Genomic DNA, 23415 nt, shown 5'->3' with positions numbered 1-23415 from the left:
ACGTGCACACCCCAATGTAGTGTACAACGAAGGGACCTCGGTTTTTCGTCTCATCCGAAAGACTAAGCACTTGAACACCACCTAGGTAAGGAAAGGGGGGAGAAAATTGCTAACGCCCTGACCCAGGGTCGAACTCGCAACCTCTCGCTTCCGGGCGCAAGTGCGTTACCACTCGGCCACCCAATAACTGAATGCATCCTCTCATAGGTGTCCTTTTGTTGCAAGAGCCTGACATTGCAAGTACCACTGTATATAAGTTTGAACCATAAGTGAATGAGAGCGTTTTTAGAACTTTATACTTTTGATTGAATCATAGTCACATAATGAGTCTAAAGACATTTTGTTTTGCATTGTGCCTTTGCATTTACAGTAGAGTTGATGAGAAGGGTGAACTAATGCATCATTGATGAATTGGGCACTGGACAATTTTTTTCCTGCTGAATGTTAAGATGCTGCTGACTTTGTATTCCTTGGGTGTACGACCCCCCCCCCCCCCCCCCAAAAAAAAAAAAAAATCACATCCACTTCTTTTAAACTTTATAATGAAGCGCACTGTCCAGTACTGTGTTGTCAATGGTGACTTTCCATTCATAACTTCCAGAGAACCTGCAAAGCGCTCGGTGTGCAATCCATACGGTTACAGTGTTGCAATCCCAGATGAATACTTGCGGAAAGATGTTCCCATTGAACACCACGTTGATGTGTCAAGCCATGACTGATCACAGTCTACTTCATCGCCGAAAACAAACTTGAAGACACAATCGTTCACATGACATCTTTGGTTGTAAATGAATCGGTTCACTATCTTAGATCTGGCAAGAGACATTATAAGGTGCTTTCAGTGCAGATTGAGAATTTTCAGAACAGTATTTTTTATATCAAGATATAATGCAGATATATGCGGTGCAACTATTTTCGCTGCTTGGTTCAGTAATGTTATTAACTCTGTCCCAACCCAGCAGCTATTATTATAGCTATTCTGATGGACACGTGTGTGAATTCGGGGGCTGTGATTGGATGGTCTCTTCCGATCATCAAAGCATAATGCTACGGAAGTCAGCCATTTTTGCCAATATCCAAAAGCATATTGGCAATAACAAAGACGCATGGTTCCGGTTTACCCATCTGTACCACATGAGTGTTTCAATCGACAACAGCATATACACTGACAACTTGAAATTCTTCTCGGGAATGTTTTTCAGCTTTACAAATGTCGATAGCATACCCTTTTCTTCTAACTTCCCGATGAAACAGGACTAAACCAATTATTTTCTGTCCCTAAACACCACAAAATGCCCAAAGTCGAAAGATGTAGTACAAACAGGGGAGTAAAACGGAACAGCCGTTTTTGTGTGCCTGTGTGAGCTCAGTTGCCGACTAACACAAACTTTCGCATTCGGCTTTTCTTATCTCGTAACTCCACACTAAATACCCCACTTCCCCTCTGAAGTATTGATGTACAACCCATGGCACTAACATTCATGTAGTCGTTTATAACTGAGGTTAAAAAATTCGCTTCATGACGAGACAAGTATAAATGCCATTCACCCAAACTGAAAACTTCTCTGCCGTCTGCTCGCGTTGTACGGATTAGCTGTTCTCTTCTCCTCCCCTTGTTGCATCCTAGTTCTTCAGTTGTTTCTAGTTTTCCGTTGATGTTGTGTTTTGGTCTTCTTCATAAGTAGTCTTGTTCAAAATTAAAAAAACTCAAACTTCTTTTTGTTGTATACGAATGAACTAATAAAAACAGCTGTGTTGTGAAATCGAGTTTTTTTCCAAAGTCAGTGTGGCGCCTGCGCAAAACTAATGCGCATAAGAAACGGCGTCTGCTATCAAAACCTGAGATCAACGCATCGACGCAAAAACTGTCATTTTGTAAGTTTGGAACAACAAATCAAGGTCAGAACAGCTATATAATCGCTATTGTATTTTCAGCGTAGCAATAGGGTCCAATATTTAGACTCGAACAAGTATAATGCGACTCGTGGCATTATACTTGTCTTGTCTAAATATCGGACCCTATTGCTACGCTGAAAACACAATAGCTGTTAATATACAATTAGCTTTACATGCTTCTCTTTTTCTAAAACATGGTGGCTCTTTGGGTGGAGGACCCCTTCAAAAATGGCCGCAAAACGTGCCATTTTGGGCCTCTGAAACGGTTGACACCTACCGCCTTTGACAAAAGGCTACATAAAGACTAGAGAAGTCAGGTGCATAAAACAAAATATTCTGAACAGAAAATGGAATAGCCTTTCCAATGGTTGTCACAAGTGTTTGATTTGTGCATATTCTGATTTTTTTCAGATTTTAAAATATGGGGCTATGTTTTTTGTCAGGTCGATTTTAGGGGTGACCTTGTTTGACAGGCTGTCACGGGATACCATCAATCGGACAAATGATATGTACAGCTGACATAATTACCTTTTCGAGCATATAAAGTTCAACTAAAACTAATTGTTTTAATGCTTTTCTTAGCGTGCGAAAATTGTTGCAATAATTTGTTGGCCAAGTTTATATATCGTCATTCTATATATACATGTATATATACATGTATATATATTTATATGGTCTCATTGCAAGTACCACTGTGTAACAAAGGCCGTTTGATTTTAAACTGCCAAGCAAGGCGATCATTTCTACATGCACACATGTGTAAACAATTAAGTGCACCGTTCGTTTTCATTTTGGTTTATTGTCATTCATCAACATGTTTTCCTGTTATACTGAGAAAATAATTTATATATATATATGTGTGTAAACAATCGCATGCTCTCTCCCTGACACACTCTCTCTCCCTCTGACAAACACATACACCAAGATCTCTCCGATACAATTACACTCACTCTCCCTATTTTACACACACACATACCACCAGACACACCCACACACAGTCATTTAACATCAAGCAATGCGGAACTTGCATCCAGACACACACAAGTGCTTCGTTTGTTTTAATTTTTCCTTCACCACTCTCTCTGACACAAATACACTCACTCTCCCTATCCGACACACACACACACGCACGCACCCTCACATACACAAACAAACACCGGCACGCACACACATACCACAAGACACACAAACACACCCACACCCTGAGTCATTGAACATCGAGCATGCAATGCCGAAATTGCATCCACACAGAAACAATTAAGTGCACCGTTCGTTTTCATTAATTTTGGTTTATTGTCATTCATCAACATGTTTTCCTGTTATACTGAGAAAATAATTTATATATATATGTGTGTAAACAAATACAGCAGACCAACACTGAAATGAGCAGAGAGAGGGAGATTGGGAGGGAACAGGTTTGTTATGGGACTACAGGCACATGACACACTCACTTTCTTACACACCCAGCATTACACTCACATTCATTTGTTACCATAATTCTTTGTAGCAAACATTAATATCAACAATCTCTCCCACAACCCCCCCGGCCCATACCCACTTTTATTGTTTCTATGTATAGATACATGATAATTTGTAAATTGCCATGATCAAGCTCTAATGAGAAATATTGCGGCGTTTCATGAACAACCGTTATTATTATTGTGTCCAGTCATCAGCGCAACTGTTATTAATTTGTTGTATAACTAATAGTTTTGGGCAGCAACAGATCGAATAAATAGAAGGATGTTGGTCATAAACATTTGTGTGTGAGTGTGTGTGTGTGTGTGTGTGTGTGTGTGTGTGTGTGTCACAGTGTGTGACACAGAGAGAAAGAAGGTGCATGTGTGTGCGCCTGCTTCATCAAAATTCGATAAAAAGTCATTATTGCAACCATCTACATTGAAGTATAATTTTGTTAAATCAACTGTTGGTCAAATTTGATCCCTTTTATTTTGGCATTGTATTAATTGGTCCCAGTGTTGTTCCTGATCGTTTACTAAACAGTAACAATAATATTAGCTTTCTAGTTTAGATTATAAGCTTCACAAATATACATAACTAAAAGAAAAGAAAAAATGTCGTTTTGTATACTTTCTCAGTAAAAAGAAACAAACAAGTGTTAAAAATAGAACCAGTATTTTTTCTTCCACTCTAACACATCAAACATCCATGCATGCACAGACAGTGAAAGACAATGGACTGTAACATACACCATTGACAACACGCACATCTCAAATGAGGGTCATTTACAGATGTTTAGCAACACGTGGGTCAAAACAACATCATGCAGTGGCATGTCAACACACAAGGCTTGGCTACACACCTAACACACAAGCTGCACGTTTTATATGTACAAATATCTGCACAATTAAAGCATACACATCTCTCATGTGTACATGAGGACATAATAAAAAAAATCAAGCTACAGGTGTTCATTGGGAATTTACAAAACTCTCCTATATGTGCCATGAAACGTATACACACATTTTTACCATGAACATACATCACACAACTTATCATGATATGGAGGGAAAATGACAGAGGAGACAGATACACAGAGAAGAGCTATTAAGCAGCCATCCAAAAATAACCAGATGCAGTTGCACACAAAACACTGAAACTTGTACATTTACAAAACTGCTTTCAGTAATAGTGTCACCTCTTTCACATTTAACATGCAATGAACAACATTTCACAAAAAGTTCTTCTTTGTTGATCATGTTTGTGTGGCATCATGCAAGCATAACATTTTCTTCCACTGATGAACTCTTCAAAATGTTTCTATTTAATAAGTAGTTTTTGTCAAAAGTTCAGTTCAGACACACTCTGCTTATCTATTAAGTCATTAATTATTGTCAAACTGAAGACCAGGCCAATCACAAATAAAAGGAAGAGAGATTTGTTTTAATCGCCGGCTAGCTTAATGCAAATCAATTTTATTGGCCATTACCCAAATAACTCTGCAATGTACAACGACTGAGTATATTTAACAAGAATATCTTTATCTAAAAGATACTGTACGATGGATGATGCGGATTGAATACATAATTATGTAATAAAGTATTCCATACCACCATAAAAAAATAACATAAAATCAGAAGTCATTTCATACAAATCCACATTCTTTTCCTTTAGCTTATTAAGGAAGTAGCTTTTTTCAAAAAGTAATTGTAATTGCCTCTATATATACGTGTCTAACGTACTTCATTTCCCTTGACATTTCATGGACAATGGTTGTCTTTTTAAATTGCCTCAGGCAACATTTCTTTTATAGTCAGCACTACATACATAGTTTTTCTTCTTCTTTGGATTGGAAGGTTGAATCATGCAGCTACATGTATAATCAACTAGTTCAAAATGGTACCTACCCTCCCTCTGAGGCTGAGGAAAGGGGGCATAAATTATATTTAGCTTGACAGATTTTTAAAAGAAACAATGCGGAAACAAATCAATGTTATGATTCTATACGCACATAAATGCCAGTTTCTCAAACAATTGACAATGCAAGTGAGTATTTGCAACACACAAACAATGAGCTAGCTGCTTATATATGCAAGCAATAATTAATCCACGAAATTCAAGTGCTTCAGATGATCGTCTTCAGCAACAGATGTCAAAATGATAGCTGCATGCATCTAATTTTCAATTTAAAATGATCTCTAAAGCATGACTTTAAATGACGTCTACATTTTTTTGACTAAAATGACGGAACTACCTGTCATCTACAAATGAATTAAAGGAGAAAAAGTATCACAGATGACTTTTATAGTGAGACGGAAAATCCAGGAATATCATTATTTTAAAAGCACAATCTTTTAAATATTGGGAAGATATGGGCCATTAATTTTCAAGCAGAGGTTACTTTTATGCACCAATACATACACATATATATGCCATTAGTTTTGAAATGCTAAGCACGGTCCTTTGAAAGGCCTTAATACATCATATAAATGCCACCTTTACTGAGGAAAAGTTACATTCATAATAAAGCAATAGAAGACAATTCTGTGAAACCAGAACTGCAGATGTAGTATATTTCAAACTTCCATGCATAAAGATACCATCTCTAACGCAACGTACACTATAAAATGATATCAGTTATTAGTAGGTTCAATCAAAGGTACGCTTTCGCCATACATATACCTGCAATGTTTCCAGTACATACACTTATTTTGTTCTGTTAACCATATGCCTATTTTACAGTGTGGTACTTCTGGTTCCAATTCAATATGAACACTGGAGACTTTAAATGGCAAGTATTATGTCATTTTTTAGCCGTTTTCATTTCTTTGAATCACTCGAATTGACTTTTTATGCTGTTGGCATAGGTAGGACATGTTCAGCAAAGATTAACTTAGATAATTATTAATCGCCATAATCAGTTATCACTCTCTGAGCTCAACTTCATGGAATGTTACCGCAACATTTCTCAGCAGATTTGGTTGCCATTGGGAAAAGGAATCTGCTTTACAGGCACATGAAACATCAAACATTTTTTGACAGGTATTCATTTTTTCACAACATAGTACTTTGGAACATGAATTAAGTAAGCACAGAAGAGCTAGCACCTCTCTCTCTCTTTTTTTTCCTATTCTTTACCTTTGACAATTCACATGCAGTCTCTTCTCCTAAAAAAATTGTCTGATCACTGTCCACTCTATCATGCACGCTTTTGAAAAAGCATGTATTTCAGTGCACTTCACTTTGCTCAAGACCAATGTTACAAAGCACTGACAGAAAAATATCCATCATCGATGTGCAGTACAGTCTTATCAGAGGTATGTGTGTTAACATAATGATACTCAACAGTTACTGTTGAGGTAACTGGAAGTCATTCGTGTGTTCTGGGTGAAATAAATGTCGACTTCTCGTTTAAAATGTATGCATACTAGTTTAATTCCAGCATCATTCTCTAAACCCTTCCAGAGATGTAAAAAAAGTCTCACTTGTTTTCAACTCATAAATCAAGTGTCCCAAACTGCTGCAAAGAACACCACTTTACTTTCTCTGGTAAGGCTGGTTCCTCAGACACTTTTAACACTCGATCATTCTGTGAGTGTCAGCATGGCTGCAACCTTTTTCGTTGCCACCAACCCTGGCAGTCTGGGCAAATATACGTTCAAGTTTCTGCAGTCGTACGCAGTCCACAAGACTGGTCTCCTCAGAAATATCAGTGAACACTTCAAGCAATATCCATTCAACCCTGTCATCCAGTATCCAGACACTGGATTATCCTCTCTAGCTTCTGAATTCTCCACCACGCCTCTTGATCACTGATGACGTAACATGAAAAATAATCACATCAGTAAAAAGTTGTATAACTGGCACTGACCCAATACGTGTCCTTCAGTTTTCAACATTACTGGGTTTTCTTTCTGTCAGTGAATATTTCAAGAGACAATTTGTTGGTATTGTCACAACCGTTTCATCACCTCTGGGTTAGTCTGTGTGTGTGCAGCATGGAATAATGAAAGCATAGTGTGAGAGCTGACTTGACACTCTATGTACCAGTCACACGACGTCACCAAACCCTGCCACTTTGACAGAGAACTGCAAAATGTGTGTCCATACTGGGAGCACCACCATTAGGCTTTCTGGTGAACATTTTGAAGAGGCTGCATGGACCTTTACCGAGCATTCCATTTTTTCTTGTGCTTCTCAAAGTTAGCTCTCCCTGTCCATCTTACTTTTCTTGCCCGAGGCTATCTGGTAAACTTCTTAAAGATGGTGCATCTCTTTACTGACCACCCCTGCTCTTTTCTTGTGCTAATCCAACAGAGAGATAAGGTCCGTCTGACAAACAGCAAAATGTCCATCTTACTTTTCTTGACCGAGGCTATCTGGTAAGCTAAATCTCAAAGATGGTGCATCTCTTAACTGACCACCCCCGCTCTTTTCTTGTGCTAATCCAACAGTCAGGTCTGTCTGACAAACAGCAAAATGTTCATCCAAGATTCCTCGCCAAGACTATCTGGTGAACTTTTGAAGCTGCTGCATCCCTTACTAAGCATTTCTCCTGTTTTCCTGAGCTACTGGAATAGTCAGCTCCATCTGACAAGACAGCAAAAAACTTGTCCCACTTCCCTGGCCAATGAAGGCTATCTCGTAAACTTCTTGAAGATGCTGCGCCCTTTACTCAGTAGTCCCCCCTTTTTCTTGTGCTTCTCCTCGTCCGCCCCCTGGCTGGTGGCGCTGTCGCTGGGCACGTCGAGGACTATCGCTCGCTCCATTGGCGGCGACAGCGACAGGCGATCCTTGCGTGACGTCTGCACACAGGTATTATCCAATTAACAACAAATAAATTATAAAATGAATAAATAAATAATGAGAATGAGAGAGAGATCGAGAGAGAGACTGCAGACAGACAAAAGATAATAAAATACTGTTTTTGGTTTTGACAATTACTTATAGATAGCAATTTTACTTATAAAGGAACTTCAGACAATGTCGAGTTTTTATATTTGGCTGGGGACAAAATTCTTTGAAAGGCAAAAAAAAAGCATTTCAAAACTTTAAGATATTTCAGAAAAAGAATGAAAGTACAGCAATATCATTTATCAAAATTATACATCCTGGAACAAAATCTGTTATACTCTGAATGACTTTATTGATGTACTGTGAATAAAGTCAAATTGCAAAATAGACACAGGTTTCTACTTGACATGAAAGAGTTAGCCCGGATCTAAAATCAAAATGAAAGTGTAATTTCCTTTTCCTGCAGTACGTTTGACCAAAGAAAAGTGTAATAATAATAATAATAATAATAATAATAATACTAATAAAGTCTAGATGCTATGAATATTTATTCAAATGGTCATGAATCAAACGTATAAATATTTTACATCCTGAACAAATAACCGATCCTTCTGAAGGGGTCCAGCCATATATATATAGCTTGCAACAAAAATTCATCAATAACTGCAGTTGTTTTCAATTACTAACAAAGAACCGATTAAACTGAAAAAATAAAGAGGGGGTGCAAAAAAAAAAAAAAGAAAGACCAAAACCAAACCAAACAAACTGAGAAGAGAACAATTAATACATTAATGTATTTGTGCAAGCATTACAATAAATAAATAAATCAAAAGACAAAGGTATTCACACTCTCTAGACCTACATTCACTTCCCAACGCAAACTTCAAATATTTTTTTGTTCTGATCCATGCAGTAAACAAGAAACTAAAGAGCCAGTATAATATGAGACAAAAATACAATACACTGGTAAATCAAAAATCACTACTGTTATCTAATCTATAAAATGAAAGGAACCACTTCTACCATAGCAAATTTCTACAGTACCAAACACCAAGTTTAAAATGAAAGTCTAGATCTTAAAAAAAACATCCAGTGACTCTTGTGAGAAGCTTAAGAAGTCCAATAGTCGTCTTCTTCTTAAAATCAAAATGCCCATCTAGCTCACCGATATTATTGACTCACTACAAATAGGTCCATCCATCAAATTCAGATATATAACTTCATGTGACTTCTCTCCAGGTTGGCATCAAATTATAAATTTAGTTTTCTTGCAAAAATGGTTAACAGTTCACAAGCATTATACATATCCTAAAAAAGACCCGCATAAATAAGCATGAGTCAAAAGGCTGTGAATAAATTAGTTCTGTTTAATCCAAAACACTTGCTTAAACGATAAGCCTCTTAAATGATTAGACAAAGGTAACATGAGCAAAACGTATGTAATTGAAATTGATCAAAAAGCCGTGTGCTCGTCTATTGTTGTTAAAGATCAATTGTAGCAACAACTCACAAGACCCACAAAACGTAACACAAAATGCCATCCAACCAAAGTGCAAGAAAAATAACAAGGTCAGGTTAATTCAGGTTTTTTTCCTTTTTCTTTCAATAAGTATAAAGCTTGGAAGATTTTTATTTCAGGAAAGTCTAAAAACCCTTCCCATTAGAAAAAAATGTGAATCACGACAAAATGTCCCTCCTTATGCATTGATTATGAGGTAAACATGTTTAAATTAGATTGATCTGGTTTCAGATATTTTATTTTTGTCTTAAGCTACATATATTTATGTGCTCCTAATGTTCAGAATTACATGTCAAGTTAACAAGTTCTCATGCAGAAAAGTTCTACACTCATTTACCATTTTGTGGAGTAACCTTTTCATTTCAAGTATAGGAGCTTTGAATTGAATATGCAGTGGCAAACAGACCCTTTGGGCATCTTAATTTTATTCACATCCAAAAAGAAATGCACCATTTCCCCAAATTAACTGTTCTTTAACTTCTCATTTATTTATATGTTCTTTATCGTTTATTTGTTCTTAACATTAGCAGTCTATTTGTTTTGGATTTTTGTTCTTCATTCCTTTATCAAATTCATTTATTTTAATTTTATTAGATTCATATTTCAAAACTTGGGTGTAATGTTTGTTTTGTTTCTTATTATATTCATTTTTTTTTGTGGATTCGCACTGACATAGGGTATTCTAGGCTGGCACAAAAGTTCAAATAAATTAACCTGACCAAGCAACCCAAACCAAACCAAACATGACAACCAAAGAAAACGGTGCAGACTCCAGCAATCTGGCGCTAGAGAAGGTTGCATTATACTCAGAACAAAAACAACTCATGGATGTGCATCAAATTCACTCTTACCACTTCTAGCTGATGGCACGCACTTCTCTCGCTAAATAATCATTTCCATCAGAACTCTGCTACATAATCAGAAACTTCCTAAAAGATCATTTTTCTATTAAAGAAAAAGACAAAAAAATCAAGTTGAAAATAAAACTGTTATTGCTCAGAGAGGCATAAACAGTATGTGCTCATATATTTTGCTACATGCACAACTGTAAAGAAGTTGAAGAAAAAATCTAAAATAAAGTAAAGAAAAAAACTCAATACTCAAATAAGTGAAAACAAATGAAATTAGAATTACAACTGTGAAGAAGAAAATTCTTTCAGTGCAAGAAATAAAATTATCATGTGAAAATGAGATTCAAAAACAGGTTTCCCCCCAGTTAATAGCAGTAATTCTAAAACTGATTAGTTTAATGAAGAAAGATCCCGAACCATAATCTTTAAAAGTGTTAAATCTTAATCAGATTCAGGGTCATGGCAAAGGCTGACAGATGTTTGTGCAAAAAAACTAATCCCTTTTTGTAAAGCACATACATTTTATTAATGGTTTCAGCAGATAACCATGCAAAGCGGCTCTCTGACATTACATAATTTAATACGAATACTTAATCAAGCTCTAATACTTTCATGTTCAGTTTAATGATATTGACAGTATTATACCTAAATTATGCCTGCTAAACCCTCAATATTGTCCACAATAAAGGATATCAACAAACATCTGTCAATCTTTCCCCATGCTACCATAAAATAAGAGTAATTTTCTTTAAGCAAATTGAAATGTTAATCATACAGTTTATATACAATAAACTAATCAGCTTTTGCACCACTTTGCATAATCATAATAAGTGACAGCTACTGCAACAATGTTTTCATTGTTTCCAGCATTTGTACAAATGTGCAGAAGTTATACAAATGATGCATAACCTCAGCTTGCATCATGGTAAAGCTAACATATTTCGTAAACGGAATGCTTATAACTGCCAACTCTGTGATAATACAATGACATACAGTAAAAGATAATTGAATCACACTTGAACTGGGACAATCTAGACACTAAGTTACGTCCTAGAGGCCTATAGACTCCTACAGCGAGCAACCGTGTCTACTAGCGTCAGAGAGAACAGGAGACAGAAGGGTGTTGATGATTACCGGGTGAGTCACCACCAGCAGGGATAGGAGGGTGAGCAGTGAGCACACCAGCAGGCACATGCAACGCCGGTGAGTCCTGGCACTCGGCACTCCCTTCACCTACGTTATTCAGCGTGCTGAGGGAGTCGGAGCGTCGCGAGGCCTGGGAAATACTGCCCTGGGAGCGCGAGGGGGACACCATGGAGGCACTCTCCAGCACCTCGTCCTCGTCGGAGAGGGGAGCATCCTGCAGGAAGTTGGAGGGGACCAAGCCACGGGCCCCGTTCAGCTCCCCGAAGTAGAAGCCATCCTCGTCCATGTCGCCCATGATGTACAGGATCTCCCCTTGCTTGAAGGGCAGCTCCACCTGGACAGTAAGGGTTAAAGCTTTACGTTGTCATCTGGTGTTGATGGAGATGACTTTGTATGATTTGAAGGGCAGCTTCACCTGGACAGTAAGGTTAAAGCTTTACGTTGTCATCTGGTGTTGATGGAGATGACTTTGTATGATTTGAAGGGCAGCTTAATTTACGTTGTGATCTGGTGTTGATGGAGATCACTTTGTATGACTTGAAGGGCAGCTTCACCCAGACAACTAGGGTTAAAGCTTTACGTTGTGATCTGGTGTTGATGGAGATCACTTTGTATGACTTGAAGAGTCTAGCTCCACCTGGACAACAAAGGTTAGCTTTACTTTCCTATGCCTTAATTTCAGCCGTTCATGGAAGGACATTAGTAGCAAAGTAATTTTGGGTTGGTCTACAGGTACCACATACTGTGAAGCTCAACATAAAGGAAAATAAACTCATATCTTGATTCATGCTTTCTACACTGCCTGCACATATGCTGAATTTTCCTTGGCAACAAAAAGCAAAATCAGCAAAACTTTCATGAGATGCAAAGCTCATCTGGCACCATGCAAACAGGCAGTATATTCTACTCCAGTATCTTTGATGATTAAAAGCTAAACAAACTACTGTCTTAAAAAAGAAAGAGAAACATTAAGCTAACAGCATAATATACCTGACAGCGTTTTTTTAGTAAAACGATGTTTTGATATGCTGGCTAAAATTTGTAACACAGCTGCTTTGGACGGATCAGCGAAGAAAATAAGACAGAGTCATGCCAAATTAAAAGACAGAAAGAAATGAACAATGTACATACTTCAGCGTCTACATTGGGTGAGAGTTCCTGAGGGTCGTAGTCGTATAGCGCCACCATGCGACGCACGGGACCCTGGGCCGGTAATGGGGCCACTCCATTGGATGTTTGGTGACCCTCACCTTTACCCTTTACATCTGAACACAAATACACAAACATCATGAGCTCATGTTTATTTTAGTTACAGCACTCATGTTCAAATTTCAGCCAATAAAAGAAAAGAAATTTTATCAAGGTTATCTTTTGGTCAGAAATCTGAAACAATACAGTGGCACTCAGTAAAAATAATTTTTGATTTAAGCTAAAATAGGAAAAAAATCATAATTACTGGCACTCACAAAAGACTTGAACTAAGCTTACTTGAAGGCAAAGCATGATAAAACTCCACACAAAACCATGACTATTTGACTGAACATCTGTTTTTATCACACTCACACAAATCCTTGACAATTTTCTGATATTATTACAATAAAGTAGTACCCTATATTAAAAAACAAGTCGCGTAAGGCAAAAATACAACATTTAGTCAAGCTCAGTCGAACTCACAGAATGAAACTGAACGCATTGCATTTTTTCCGCAAGACCGTACACTCATAGCATCGTCTGTCCACCGCTCATGGCAAAGGCAGTGAAATTAACAATCCAGAAAAGCGCCGTAGCGGTTGCGCTGAGGAGGATAGCACGCTTTTCTATATCTCTATTCTTTTTAACTCTCTGAATGTGTTTTTAATCCAAACATATCATATCTATATGTTTTTGGAATCAGGAACGGACAAGGAATAAGATGAAATTGTTTTTAAATCGATTTCGGAAATTTAATTTTAATCATAATTTTTATATTTTTAATTTTCAGAGCTTGTTTTTAATCCGAATATAACATATTCATATGTTTTTGGAATCAGAAAATGATGAAGAATACGATAAACGTAATTTTGGATCGTTTTATAACAAAATAATTTTAATTACAATATTCAGATTTTTAATGACCAAAGTCATTAATTAAATTTTAAGCTTCCAAGCTGAAATGCAATCCCAAAGTCCGGCCTTCGTCGAAGATTGCTTGGCCAAAATTTCGATCAATTTGATTGAAAAATGAGGGTGTGACAGTGCCGCCTCAACTTTTACAAAATGCCAGATATGACGTCATCAAAGACATTTATCGAAAAAATGAAAAAAACCGTCTGGGGATATCATACCCAGGAACTCTCACGAAAAATGTCATAAAGATCGGTCCAGTAGTTTACTCTGAATCGCTCTACACACACACACACACACCACGACCCTTGTCTCGATTCCCACCTCTATGTTAAAACATGTCTGCAAACTGTCTGTGTACAGCATTTGCATGCATAGCTGTGTTTGTGTACGTGTGTGTACCTACACATGCATGCATTCATGTGTGTATACATCAGGTTGGGTGCATACATGCCAGAATACAAACGCATCGTGACTACCTCATAGTCCAACAACACAGACCTTTCATCTCTCTCTCAAGCATACCTCCAGTGTGGTTCGGCTGCGAGCCTGTCTGGTTCTCCTTCAGCAGTTGTTCCACCAGCTCCGGGTCGTCAATGTGAATCTCAGACACCATGTTGCAGGGGATGAACCCTTCCCGCCCATCCGCCTCCCCCCGGTAAAAACCGTCAGGGTCTTTGTCGCCAAACACCTTCAGAATCTGACCCTCCCTGAATGGTAATTCCTCGTCTATACAGTCCACGTTGGGGGACATGGTCATGGGGTCGTAGTCGAACAAGGCAATGAAGAGTCTGACGGTGGAATCGTCCACAGCACTGTTGATCTCCTCCGCGATGGAGTCTCTGTCGTTCACATCCTCCGGATCTAGAGGGGTGCGACGGGCAGGTTTGGGGGGTGGGTTGGAGTTTTCGCTGCCGGGCAGTCTCTCCTCAGACCAAGAACGGTCCTCTCTGGCTTTGTGGGAAGGGGTGCTGTGAGCGGAACGATCGTCTCTGGATTTGTGGGAGGGCGTACTGTGGCCCGAGTGGTCGTCTTTGGCTTTGTGGGATGGTGTACTGTGCCTAGATCCCTCGTCTTTGGCTTTGTGAGAGTGCGTGCTGTGTCCTGAACCCGGTCTCTGGCCAGACCCAGGTCGCGAAGGACTTTCCGAGACCTCCGCAGGTCTGGCTGAGTCAGGGCTGCGGGTCTCTGGCATGGTTCTGCGCGGCCGTCCTTGCTCAACACTGCGGAAGGCAGACGGCTCGTCACCCGAAGAGCGATAACGCTGGATGACGGGATCGTGGGAGGGCATAGGTTTCTCCACACTGTCTTCCACCGACTTCTGTCGCTGCTGCCGACTGGCGGAGTCTGTGGGAGGTGTTGGTCGTCGACTGCCGCTTCCCTCCGCGTCCTCGTCGAACGACGTGCCTCGTTCTGTGCTGCTGTCTCGGGTGATTTCTGTCACCAGCAAATGCCAGAGTTAGTCAATGTCATATGGTATGCATGGGGAGAGAAATGAGCTCCCTTGGCATTGCTTTACACTTATTTCAAAATACATCACTCAGGGCACATGCAAACCAGAGGATGTGACATTGGATTTAAATACAAACAATGGTTTTGAAGAAAAAAAAATGCCACTATAGTGCTTTAAAAGAAATGTTTGCATAATTTATTAACTGGAGTATTTAACGATACACAGACATTTTACTTGCCATTTGGTACACAGTGGAACCCCTGTTTTAAGACCTAAAGAAATCTGATAATATGAGGTAATAAAAAGAAGGGAGTCTTAAAACTGAGATAAATGTAGACATAAACAGAAAATCTGAAAAGGCCAGGTCTTTAAAGGGGGAGTCTTAAATTGGGGGTGGGTCTTAAATGGGGGGTTCCACTATGCATAATAAGTATTAAAAGGATCACAAATTCATGTCACAAACTAAGCCCCAGCTCTGTAGAACAACCTAAATACGTTCATCATGCACCCACCAATAGCAGGAACAATCAAGGGGGTGGTGAGATTGCCATCTTTTCTTGATGGGTCTGGCTTCTGACCGTGAAACTGTTTTGGCGTGAAGGCCGCATCCTTCTCTGCTGCCGACTGAGCCGGAGACAACGGAGACATTTTGCGGGGAGCTGGTTTGGGGGATTTGTGGACCTTATCCTGTTTAAAATTGAACAATACATTAGGAACACATTAACAAACAGCTATTGAAAGTGTGCATAATTGTAACTCTCAACCGGACAGCTGACAGAAAGAATGGATACAAAAAGCATTGCAAAGTTTTAAACCTGACATAGTTCCGCAGTCAAAAACAATATATTACATCATCATATCAGCATCCCCCCTAAACCCCCCTCCCTCCCCCCAAAATAAACCAACTCAGCTTTGCAAAAGAAAAAAAAATCTCTTTTGCACATCCAAGAATAATATAAGAATGGATTTCATTTTCTTTTTACTCCCAGCTCATTTCTGAAACATGTACATATAACTGCAAGTAACCGTTATATTTATAATCCCCCCAAAAGTCATAATTTATCCACAAAAGGATCCAACTGCCAGCTGTATTAAGCCACTACATGTCATAACATCTATGTTTTTGTTAAATCCCATGCACTAATTCTAAACTGTCAGTAAAGTTAAGTTAGCACTTTAAACGGCACTACATCTACAAAATATCTACCTGAAATACATCACAAAGCACAAAAACATTTACAGAAGAAGCTGAGAAAACAAAAAAGCTGCTAAAACGGCGGTACAAGTACTCTCAATCACGTAGGTCTAACAATCATAGCACGACAGTAACGGAAGCTCTTAATCTCTGTAGACGCACACACTTTGTTCTGTACGTCAATGTATGCTGATCTGTCTGACTTAAATATTTAGATGACAGTCTGTGCCAATTAAGTCCTTGATAAGACAAGTTTGATATTCATGCAACCATGTGAGCAATAATATTCAATCCTGTATACTGTAATAAAAATTGCAAGAACAAAATGTGTTGTATAATTCAAATCAGGTAAATTAACATACCAGTTCATTTTGTGTGTGATAATTCTGACATGGATTTCTTTTTTTAATCTTATAATGTAAATTATGGCGAGTGAAATTAGTAGATTACTCATATAGGGGTAAAATATTAGAGTCATGTTAATCACATGTCTGTAAGGGGGTTACTGCATTATGTAATTTTGCAGGTATAAAATAATACAGAATTCTGGTTTGGGTTCGTGCAAAGCCATTATATGGTATTAGTGCTTCCGCATGCATTTAATGACTTAAAAAGAAAACTTTACCATCCGATGTGTCAATACTCTCTTAATGTAAGAATAACTTTTCCCATCTGCTAAAACACAGCAGGATAATTAAAACATTGTTAACTATGCATACACAAAAACAAATTTACACATGCAGTTCTGAAATACAGGCCTGTGTGTAAAGTTTGAACACTGAAAGTAGTCTAGCTGCTCGCCATGCTGTGAATTATTGATGTATCCCGGGGGATTGTACTTTAAGCCAGAGCAGTAGAGTAAATCAAAGGTATAGAGTTCTCCCTGCCCACAGAATCATGTTCACCACCACAGATCTGCAGTTCAGGCTTTGACATGGAGTAATTAAGAGCATCCTTTCCTCTTCTTCGTTCATGGGCTGAAACTCTCACGTTCACTCATGTTTTTGCACGAGATTTTACATGTATGGCCGTTTTACATGCTGAATATTTTAGTGTTTCTATAACCCACCGAACTCTGACATGGATCACAGGATCTTTTCCATGAGCACTTGGTCTTTTGCTTGCTTGTACACACGAAGGGAGAGCACTAAGCAGGTCTGCACATACGTTGACCTGGGAGATCGGAAAATAATCCACCCTTAACCCACCAGGTGGCCGCAACCGGGATTTGTACTCGGGACCTTCCGAGTAGGAGGCAGATGTCTTATCCACTACGCCACTGTGCCCATCAGAGCATCCTTTCACTGTGACACATACCAACAATCAACAACCGGGAGGATTTGTGTGCCAAGTGTAAATTCTTCTGATTGAAAGTTTTGTACAAAGTGACACCTGCGCTAGCTGCAGCAATCAGCTAAATTAATTCAGAAAAAAATTCCCTCTCTGTTTAATGCAGCAACACTATGTATTTTTGGTATGCATTCAAGTAAAAGGAATCGCTAGACTTTTTTGTTTGAAGGTCAGGACAAATATATTGTGATGGTGAACATGACCGTGTATGCAGGCAAGACAATATCAATTATCACGATTCTTCAGTCATGCATCAATACAGCCTGACATATTGTTTGAACCAATACAATCCCTGATTTGCATGCATTTTGAGCATATATCACTTATCAAAGCAATTTGGATTTCATAGTTGTAACAAATTTATACTTGTTCTGAGACTTATCTTTTTAACATTTGACACAGCTAGGCCAAAAATGACAACACCAGAACAGATAGAAATAATAGAAAGCAAGTCTGCAGGAAAGAGAGACAGAAAGGAAAAGTGAAAATAACATAAAATAAAAATAAAAATAGAAGAAGAAAACAGAATACGAGATTGAGAAAAAAATCCACAGATATTACTTAAAATTTAATTGCATGATAACTTGAATTTCGCAAATTTACTACAAAACACGCAACGAATAAAACGTTTTAAAGTTTTAAAAAAAATAAAGCAAAAACACTGCAACTGAAAGACAGATGGAAGCACACAAACTAAAAAAAAATATAAAAAAAAAAAAAAAAAAAAAACATTAGTCAAAACTTTAAAAAAAAAATCTACCAAAAATCAAACCATACAGAAAAAAACAACCAGTATTTGAAAACTTCAACCAATCAGATGCAATAAGAGAAAGAAGCTGCTGCCAGTCACCTGACTGTGGGAGTTAGCCAATGAGGGATCTCCATTCTGATTGGATTCCTCTCCACCCAATTCTTCTTCCACCTCCAGAATGTCAGACAGTTCAGAACTGCTACTTTCAGGAAAAGGCTCGGCTATTTGTGCCTCAATTTCTGGGCTCTGAGACGCAACAAATCAAGTTGGCAATAAACAAGAGAAATGATTAAAACCAATTACAACAAGCCAACTCTAAAAAGATTCTACAAAGACAAGTACCTAATGAACAGACAAATTCTGCTTTTTAAATCAATCAAGGGCCTATCCTGTGCTACAGCGGTACCTGTCAAAGGGAAATACCCTCAGTCAAAAAATGTCACGGAAACAATGGGATGTTCTTTCTTGGCAGGAATACTGACCAGAGCATTTGGAGCAACAGGTGTTCTTCATTCGGAGGTGTCTCTATTGTTAGAGCTATAGGGCCTAATATTTATACAGGTAACACTGTAGTCATGAACTCTTTAAAATATTACTTTCAGCAATTTGGCAACAATCACTATAAACAAAACTTACATGACTGAAAATTTTGAAAAAGCAAGACAAAATTTTAAACAGTAAAAACACATTAAACTGGAACCCAATCTATTAAACACTTGAAATGTACAATTTAAGCATTTTATAACACTTTAATCTGCTTCACAAACTGCATTTCAACATGCCTCAAACTGAAGAAAGGGATGACGCACAGGTAACGAAATTCCTCAATAAAAAAATTGACATCTCAAAAACATGCCATGAAGCATTATGGATGGAGGAGTCAAACACAAGCTTAACTCAAGCTTTAACTTTTCCTGCCAGCTTTTTGCACCGAAATCACAGGGGTTAATTTAAATCTCTTCATTTAAAAAAAATAAAATAACTCCTCAATCTGAAGCAATTTCAATTCATCCAACAAAAATCTCTTAATCATTTTTAGAGAAAATTCTAACAAAAAAAATTAAAGGTGGCAGAACTTCATCCTTATTAAAAAAAACCCCGTGTACTGCAGTTTTTAAACCAGTTCTACATTTACATAACTAGAAGGACAAAAACATGTATATGCCTGCAAATGTGGCAGCTAGTGCAATGCAATCCAAGAATGGCTGTGCATGCATAAGGGCTTTTAAAACTTTTTGATGTAAGCCTGACCCACATGCAGGGACAATTTGTTTACTGTCAAAGTGAGCATTTGAGAATGAAAGAGCAAACATTTATTTATCCTACATACGTGAGAGAGACACTCGTGAGATAATCACCGTTCAAACCACACGTGTGTATATCATGGAAATGAGGTCATGTCAAGCAAGTCTGGCAGGGACCTGTTTTTCCACTGCTTATGATGCCAAAGTCACCGAGACAAACATCATTATAGAAGAAAAAAATTGTGCTCGCTAATTACCCTTGATGAATTTTAAGAACTAACACGTCACGCCACACTTTCAGAGTGACGTTTCTTTGCTTTGACGTAATAGATTGCACGATGCTTTAGAAGAGATCGAGGTTCCAAAACAAGCGTCTTCATTTTAGCTGCCTCGACTGCAGGACATTTTCAGTAAAATACACGTAAGTACAGTATGTAGGATAAACAGAATACTACATGGCTTGCTGTGTCGTACTAGATTTACACTCGTTGCTTTTTCAAATAGTGAACAGCTCGCAGTTCAATATTTAAAAAAACAACTCGTGTAAATCTGGTACGACACAGCAAGCCATGTAGTATTCTCTATACGTACTCAATCAAACATGTGTCAGTTTGAGTGATGCTCTGTGCCAAGCATGTACTGTAAAACACTTTATCACTTAAAATTCTGCTTAAAAGTATCAGTTCCCTGTTTTCATTTCTTTAGACCAGCAACAAAGAAAAGAATAATTAAGAATGGACAAAAACAACCTGTGTTATATACAGTATACAGGCAACACAAAAATGGTTGAATATGAAAAGCACGGATGATTAAATAAGATGATTATTCTAGGGTACGGTATATGTCGCAGACAATGAAGAAAATGAAGCCACCATATAAAGCACCTGCTATTAATGCATTAACTTTACCAAGGAAAGAAAAATGCATTAATGACAAAAACTAAATATGTTACACCTGAAAAGCTCCTTCAAGCAGCCTAGATCCCGATGATTTACTTTTAAATACAACAATTTTGTTATTTCCAGTCATAAAGACTACAGGAAAATTGAAGGATAATTAACATTTCCAGACTTCAATGTTACTTTGTTTGTGAGTGTATGTGTGTTTGTGTGTGTGTGTGTGTGTGTGTGTGTGTGTGTGTGTGTGTGTGTGTGTGTGACAGTGTTTGATGGCTATGCTTGGGCATGCAGTAGGTATGAATGCACAGATATATGACTGTGCTTCAGTAATTGTGTGAAATATCAGTGACAGCATTCTGCACCTGGCAACTGTGAGATGGATTCAATTCAACTCTGGTTGGTAACAGGTATAAAATACCAGATTATTATCTAACTCACTTCTTGTAAGTACAACTATTCATCTATTAAGACTTTTCCACCCAAATTAGACTTATACCGATGGCTCCAAATATTGCAGCTAATGTGTAACACTACACAATAAATCAGTGTAAGTACAATGTGTGCTTGTGATGAAAGGTTGTGATAATAAAACACACAGGTGCATACAGAGTGCACACTCAAGTATCTCACTGTGCAGTTTTGCTACTGTGTTTGCAAACCAAACGTACACAATTTTCCTCATAATCTTTGTGTCAAGAAAATTCTGATGCTACTAATTCACCCTCCATCTTGAAGAAGCATCAAGAATGAAGCTGCATGTCATGAACACTGAATGCCATATTACTAATGTAAAGGTTACCACTTAAACAATGTTTAAGTTGAACAAGTTATAATTCTGCGAGTGTAGGAGGCTAACAATGGAATTGCTCTTTGAAGTCCCATTATGAATTAAGCTGAACAATGATGGTAGGCCATCTTAAGATCACCATTCAAATAATGTGTAGCTTGAACAAGTTACATTTCTGCAAGATTCTCTGCTTTTATAGCTTTACGATGTTGTAGAGTGTTAACTAAAATAAATGAATTTTTCTGCAAATAAACCACCCATTTACTATAACTGCAAGGAGTAAGGATTAACCTACACTTTTGCTTAAAGGGTTCACAAAAAGATAGCATGAACAGCGTGGAATTGATGTGTGCATATCTGCAGGTGTATCAGTTTCTCTTCTCACTATTAATAATAACAACAAAACACACAAACGCAGACACAACAGAAGACACTACTGAACTACTGACTGAGTTTTCGGCTTCCTGGAATGCTGCTTCGATTTCTTCGTCAGTTTCGTGGCCAGCCGGAGCGTCACCCGTAACACCTGACACCTTTTGCGACGAAAGACGGTGAACAAAATCATGTCAAGCCACGTAAAGACAATAAAAAAACAGGCATCATGCACTATATTGCAAACTTAAAAGATAAAATGCAAATTATCAAGAAAAGTTCTAGTCTCTACCTGCTGCATTCATTTTAATGTCAAAAAATATACATCTTTCACAGAAATCATAACATAAATCTGACAAAAATATATATACAATGTAAAAAGAAAACAAAAGTCTGGAAAACTACATTTCAAGCTAACAGGTACAACATGCCAGACTATTATTTTTTCAGAAAAAATGAACAGGTATATCTTTCGGATCCAAGTTTGGATACCATAGCCATTTGGAGGACCAGTCACATTTGAAGTAGTACATACAATGCAAACATGTCAGTATGAATTCATGTCAAACTGAAATGATGCAGTACCAGTCAGTGAGAAAAAACAGCAAGAGAAGATGTGTTGAGAATATTAAGAATTAACGGATGAAAGAGACAATGACAATTCTTTATTTTACGAGGGTAACAAAATAAGCATAGGTATACTTTTTTGCATCTGGCCCTCGCCCTAAAGAGAGAGAGAGAGAGAGAGAGAGAGAGAGAGAGAGAGAGAGAGAGAGAGAGAGAGAGAGAGAGAGAGAGAGAGAGAGAGAGAGAGAGAGAGAGAGAGAGAGAGAGAGAGAGACAGAGAGAGAGAGACAGACAGAGAGACAGACAGACAGACAGACAGACAGAGTAAAAATGCAGAGCACCATTTTTCCAAGCGAGAAAAGTATGCCAAAGCCAAAAACAATTCTATCAGGTTTCAATCACTGTAAATGATTGTTCATTTCTCTGTCTTCGTTCTTGACCAGGACATTTATTGAGGAAACTTTAAACATCATTCAGCAGAAGAAGCCCATATATATCACATTCAAGAAATACCATTTACAGATCAAGGCAAAGCTAGATGATCAAAATGCAAATATAGCCTTTTTAAAACAATTTTTTTTCTCCCAATGCAAGACTGTGGGTTTCAAAATGCAACAGAAATTGCAAGAGGACTTGAAACTTGTAGTATGCAACACTGACATGAAGTCAGAGGCAGTAGGAGAGAGACATGAGCAAATCAGACTGAGTCTATCACCTTCCACAGGTGCTGAGGGCTCCTCTGACATCTTACTAGAAGGAACTGCTGGCCACAACATTAATACAGTGGTACATGTACTTTAAATTTAAGATCTCACCCCAAAAAACTGAAAACTACATGTCTTAACAGAGAGGGACTCTTAGTTAAAACAGAGCTAAATTCAGTGACAATATAAAGAACAAATCTGAGAAAATATCAGGTGTTAATTAATGAAGAGGGAATGTTCAATGGAGGGTCTTGAAACACAGGTTTCCTTGTACATTACACTCTGAACACATATGATGAACATCCTGACTTTTAATGAACATC

The 23415-nt window shown here is 38.0% G+C and overlaps 2 protein-coding genes across 4 annotated transcripts in view; one reads left to right on the top strand and one right to left on the bottom strand.

The window, feature by feature from the left end:
• LOC138975934 (EF-hand calcium-binding domain-containing protein 5-like) overlaps window positions 1-1763 on the top strand; it is a 42057-nt gene extending 40294 nt beyond the window's left edge. For all 3 annotated transcript variants that reach the window (XM_070348702.1, XM_070348701.1, XM_070348700.1), the window contains exon 22: window positions 602-1763. In XM_070348702.1, coding sequence (XP_070204803.1) covers window positions 602-719 — 118 coding nt within the window. In that variant the 3' untranslated portion in view covers window positions 720-1763. The remainder of the gene's footprint in view (window positions 1-601) is intronic.
• Window positions 1764-3165: 1402 nt separating this feature from the next.
• Window positions 3166-23415, bottom strand: part of LOC138975937 (RIMS-binding protein 2-like) — a 208044-nt gene continuing 187794 nt past the window's right edge. Inside the window, exons 20-26 of the mRNA XM_070348709.1 lie at window positions 21899-21982; window positions 18619-18765; window positions 15736-15910; window positions 14296-15207; window positions 12799-12932; window positions 11656-12001; window positions 3166-8162 (exon numbers count right to left, since the gene is read on the bottom strand). Coding sequence (XP_070204810.1) covers window positions 8029-8162; window positions 11656-12001; window positions 12799-12932; window positions 14296-15207; window positions 15736-15910; window positions 18619-18765; window positions 21899-21982 — 1932 coding nt within the window. The 3' untranslated portion in view covers window positions 3166-8028. The remainder of the gene's footprint in view (window positions 8163-11655; window positions 12002-12798; window positions 12933-14295; window positions 15208-15735; window positions 15911-18618; window positions 18766-21898; window positions 21983-23415) is intronic.

This window comes from Littorina saxatilis, linkage group LG9 (assembly GCF_037325665.1).
Source record: "Littorina saxatilis isolate snail1 linkage group LG9, US_GU_Lsax_2.0, whole genome shotgun sequence".
NCBI classification, from domain to species: Eukaryota; Metazoa; Mollusca; class Gastropoda; order Littorinimorpha; family Littorinidae; genus Littorina; species Littorina saxatilis.
The sequence above is the reverse complement of the archived record's forward strand: the minus strand, read 5'-3'. Positions and strand labels throughout refer to the sequence as shown.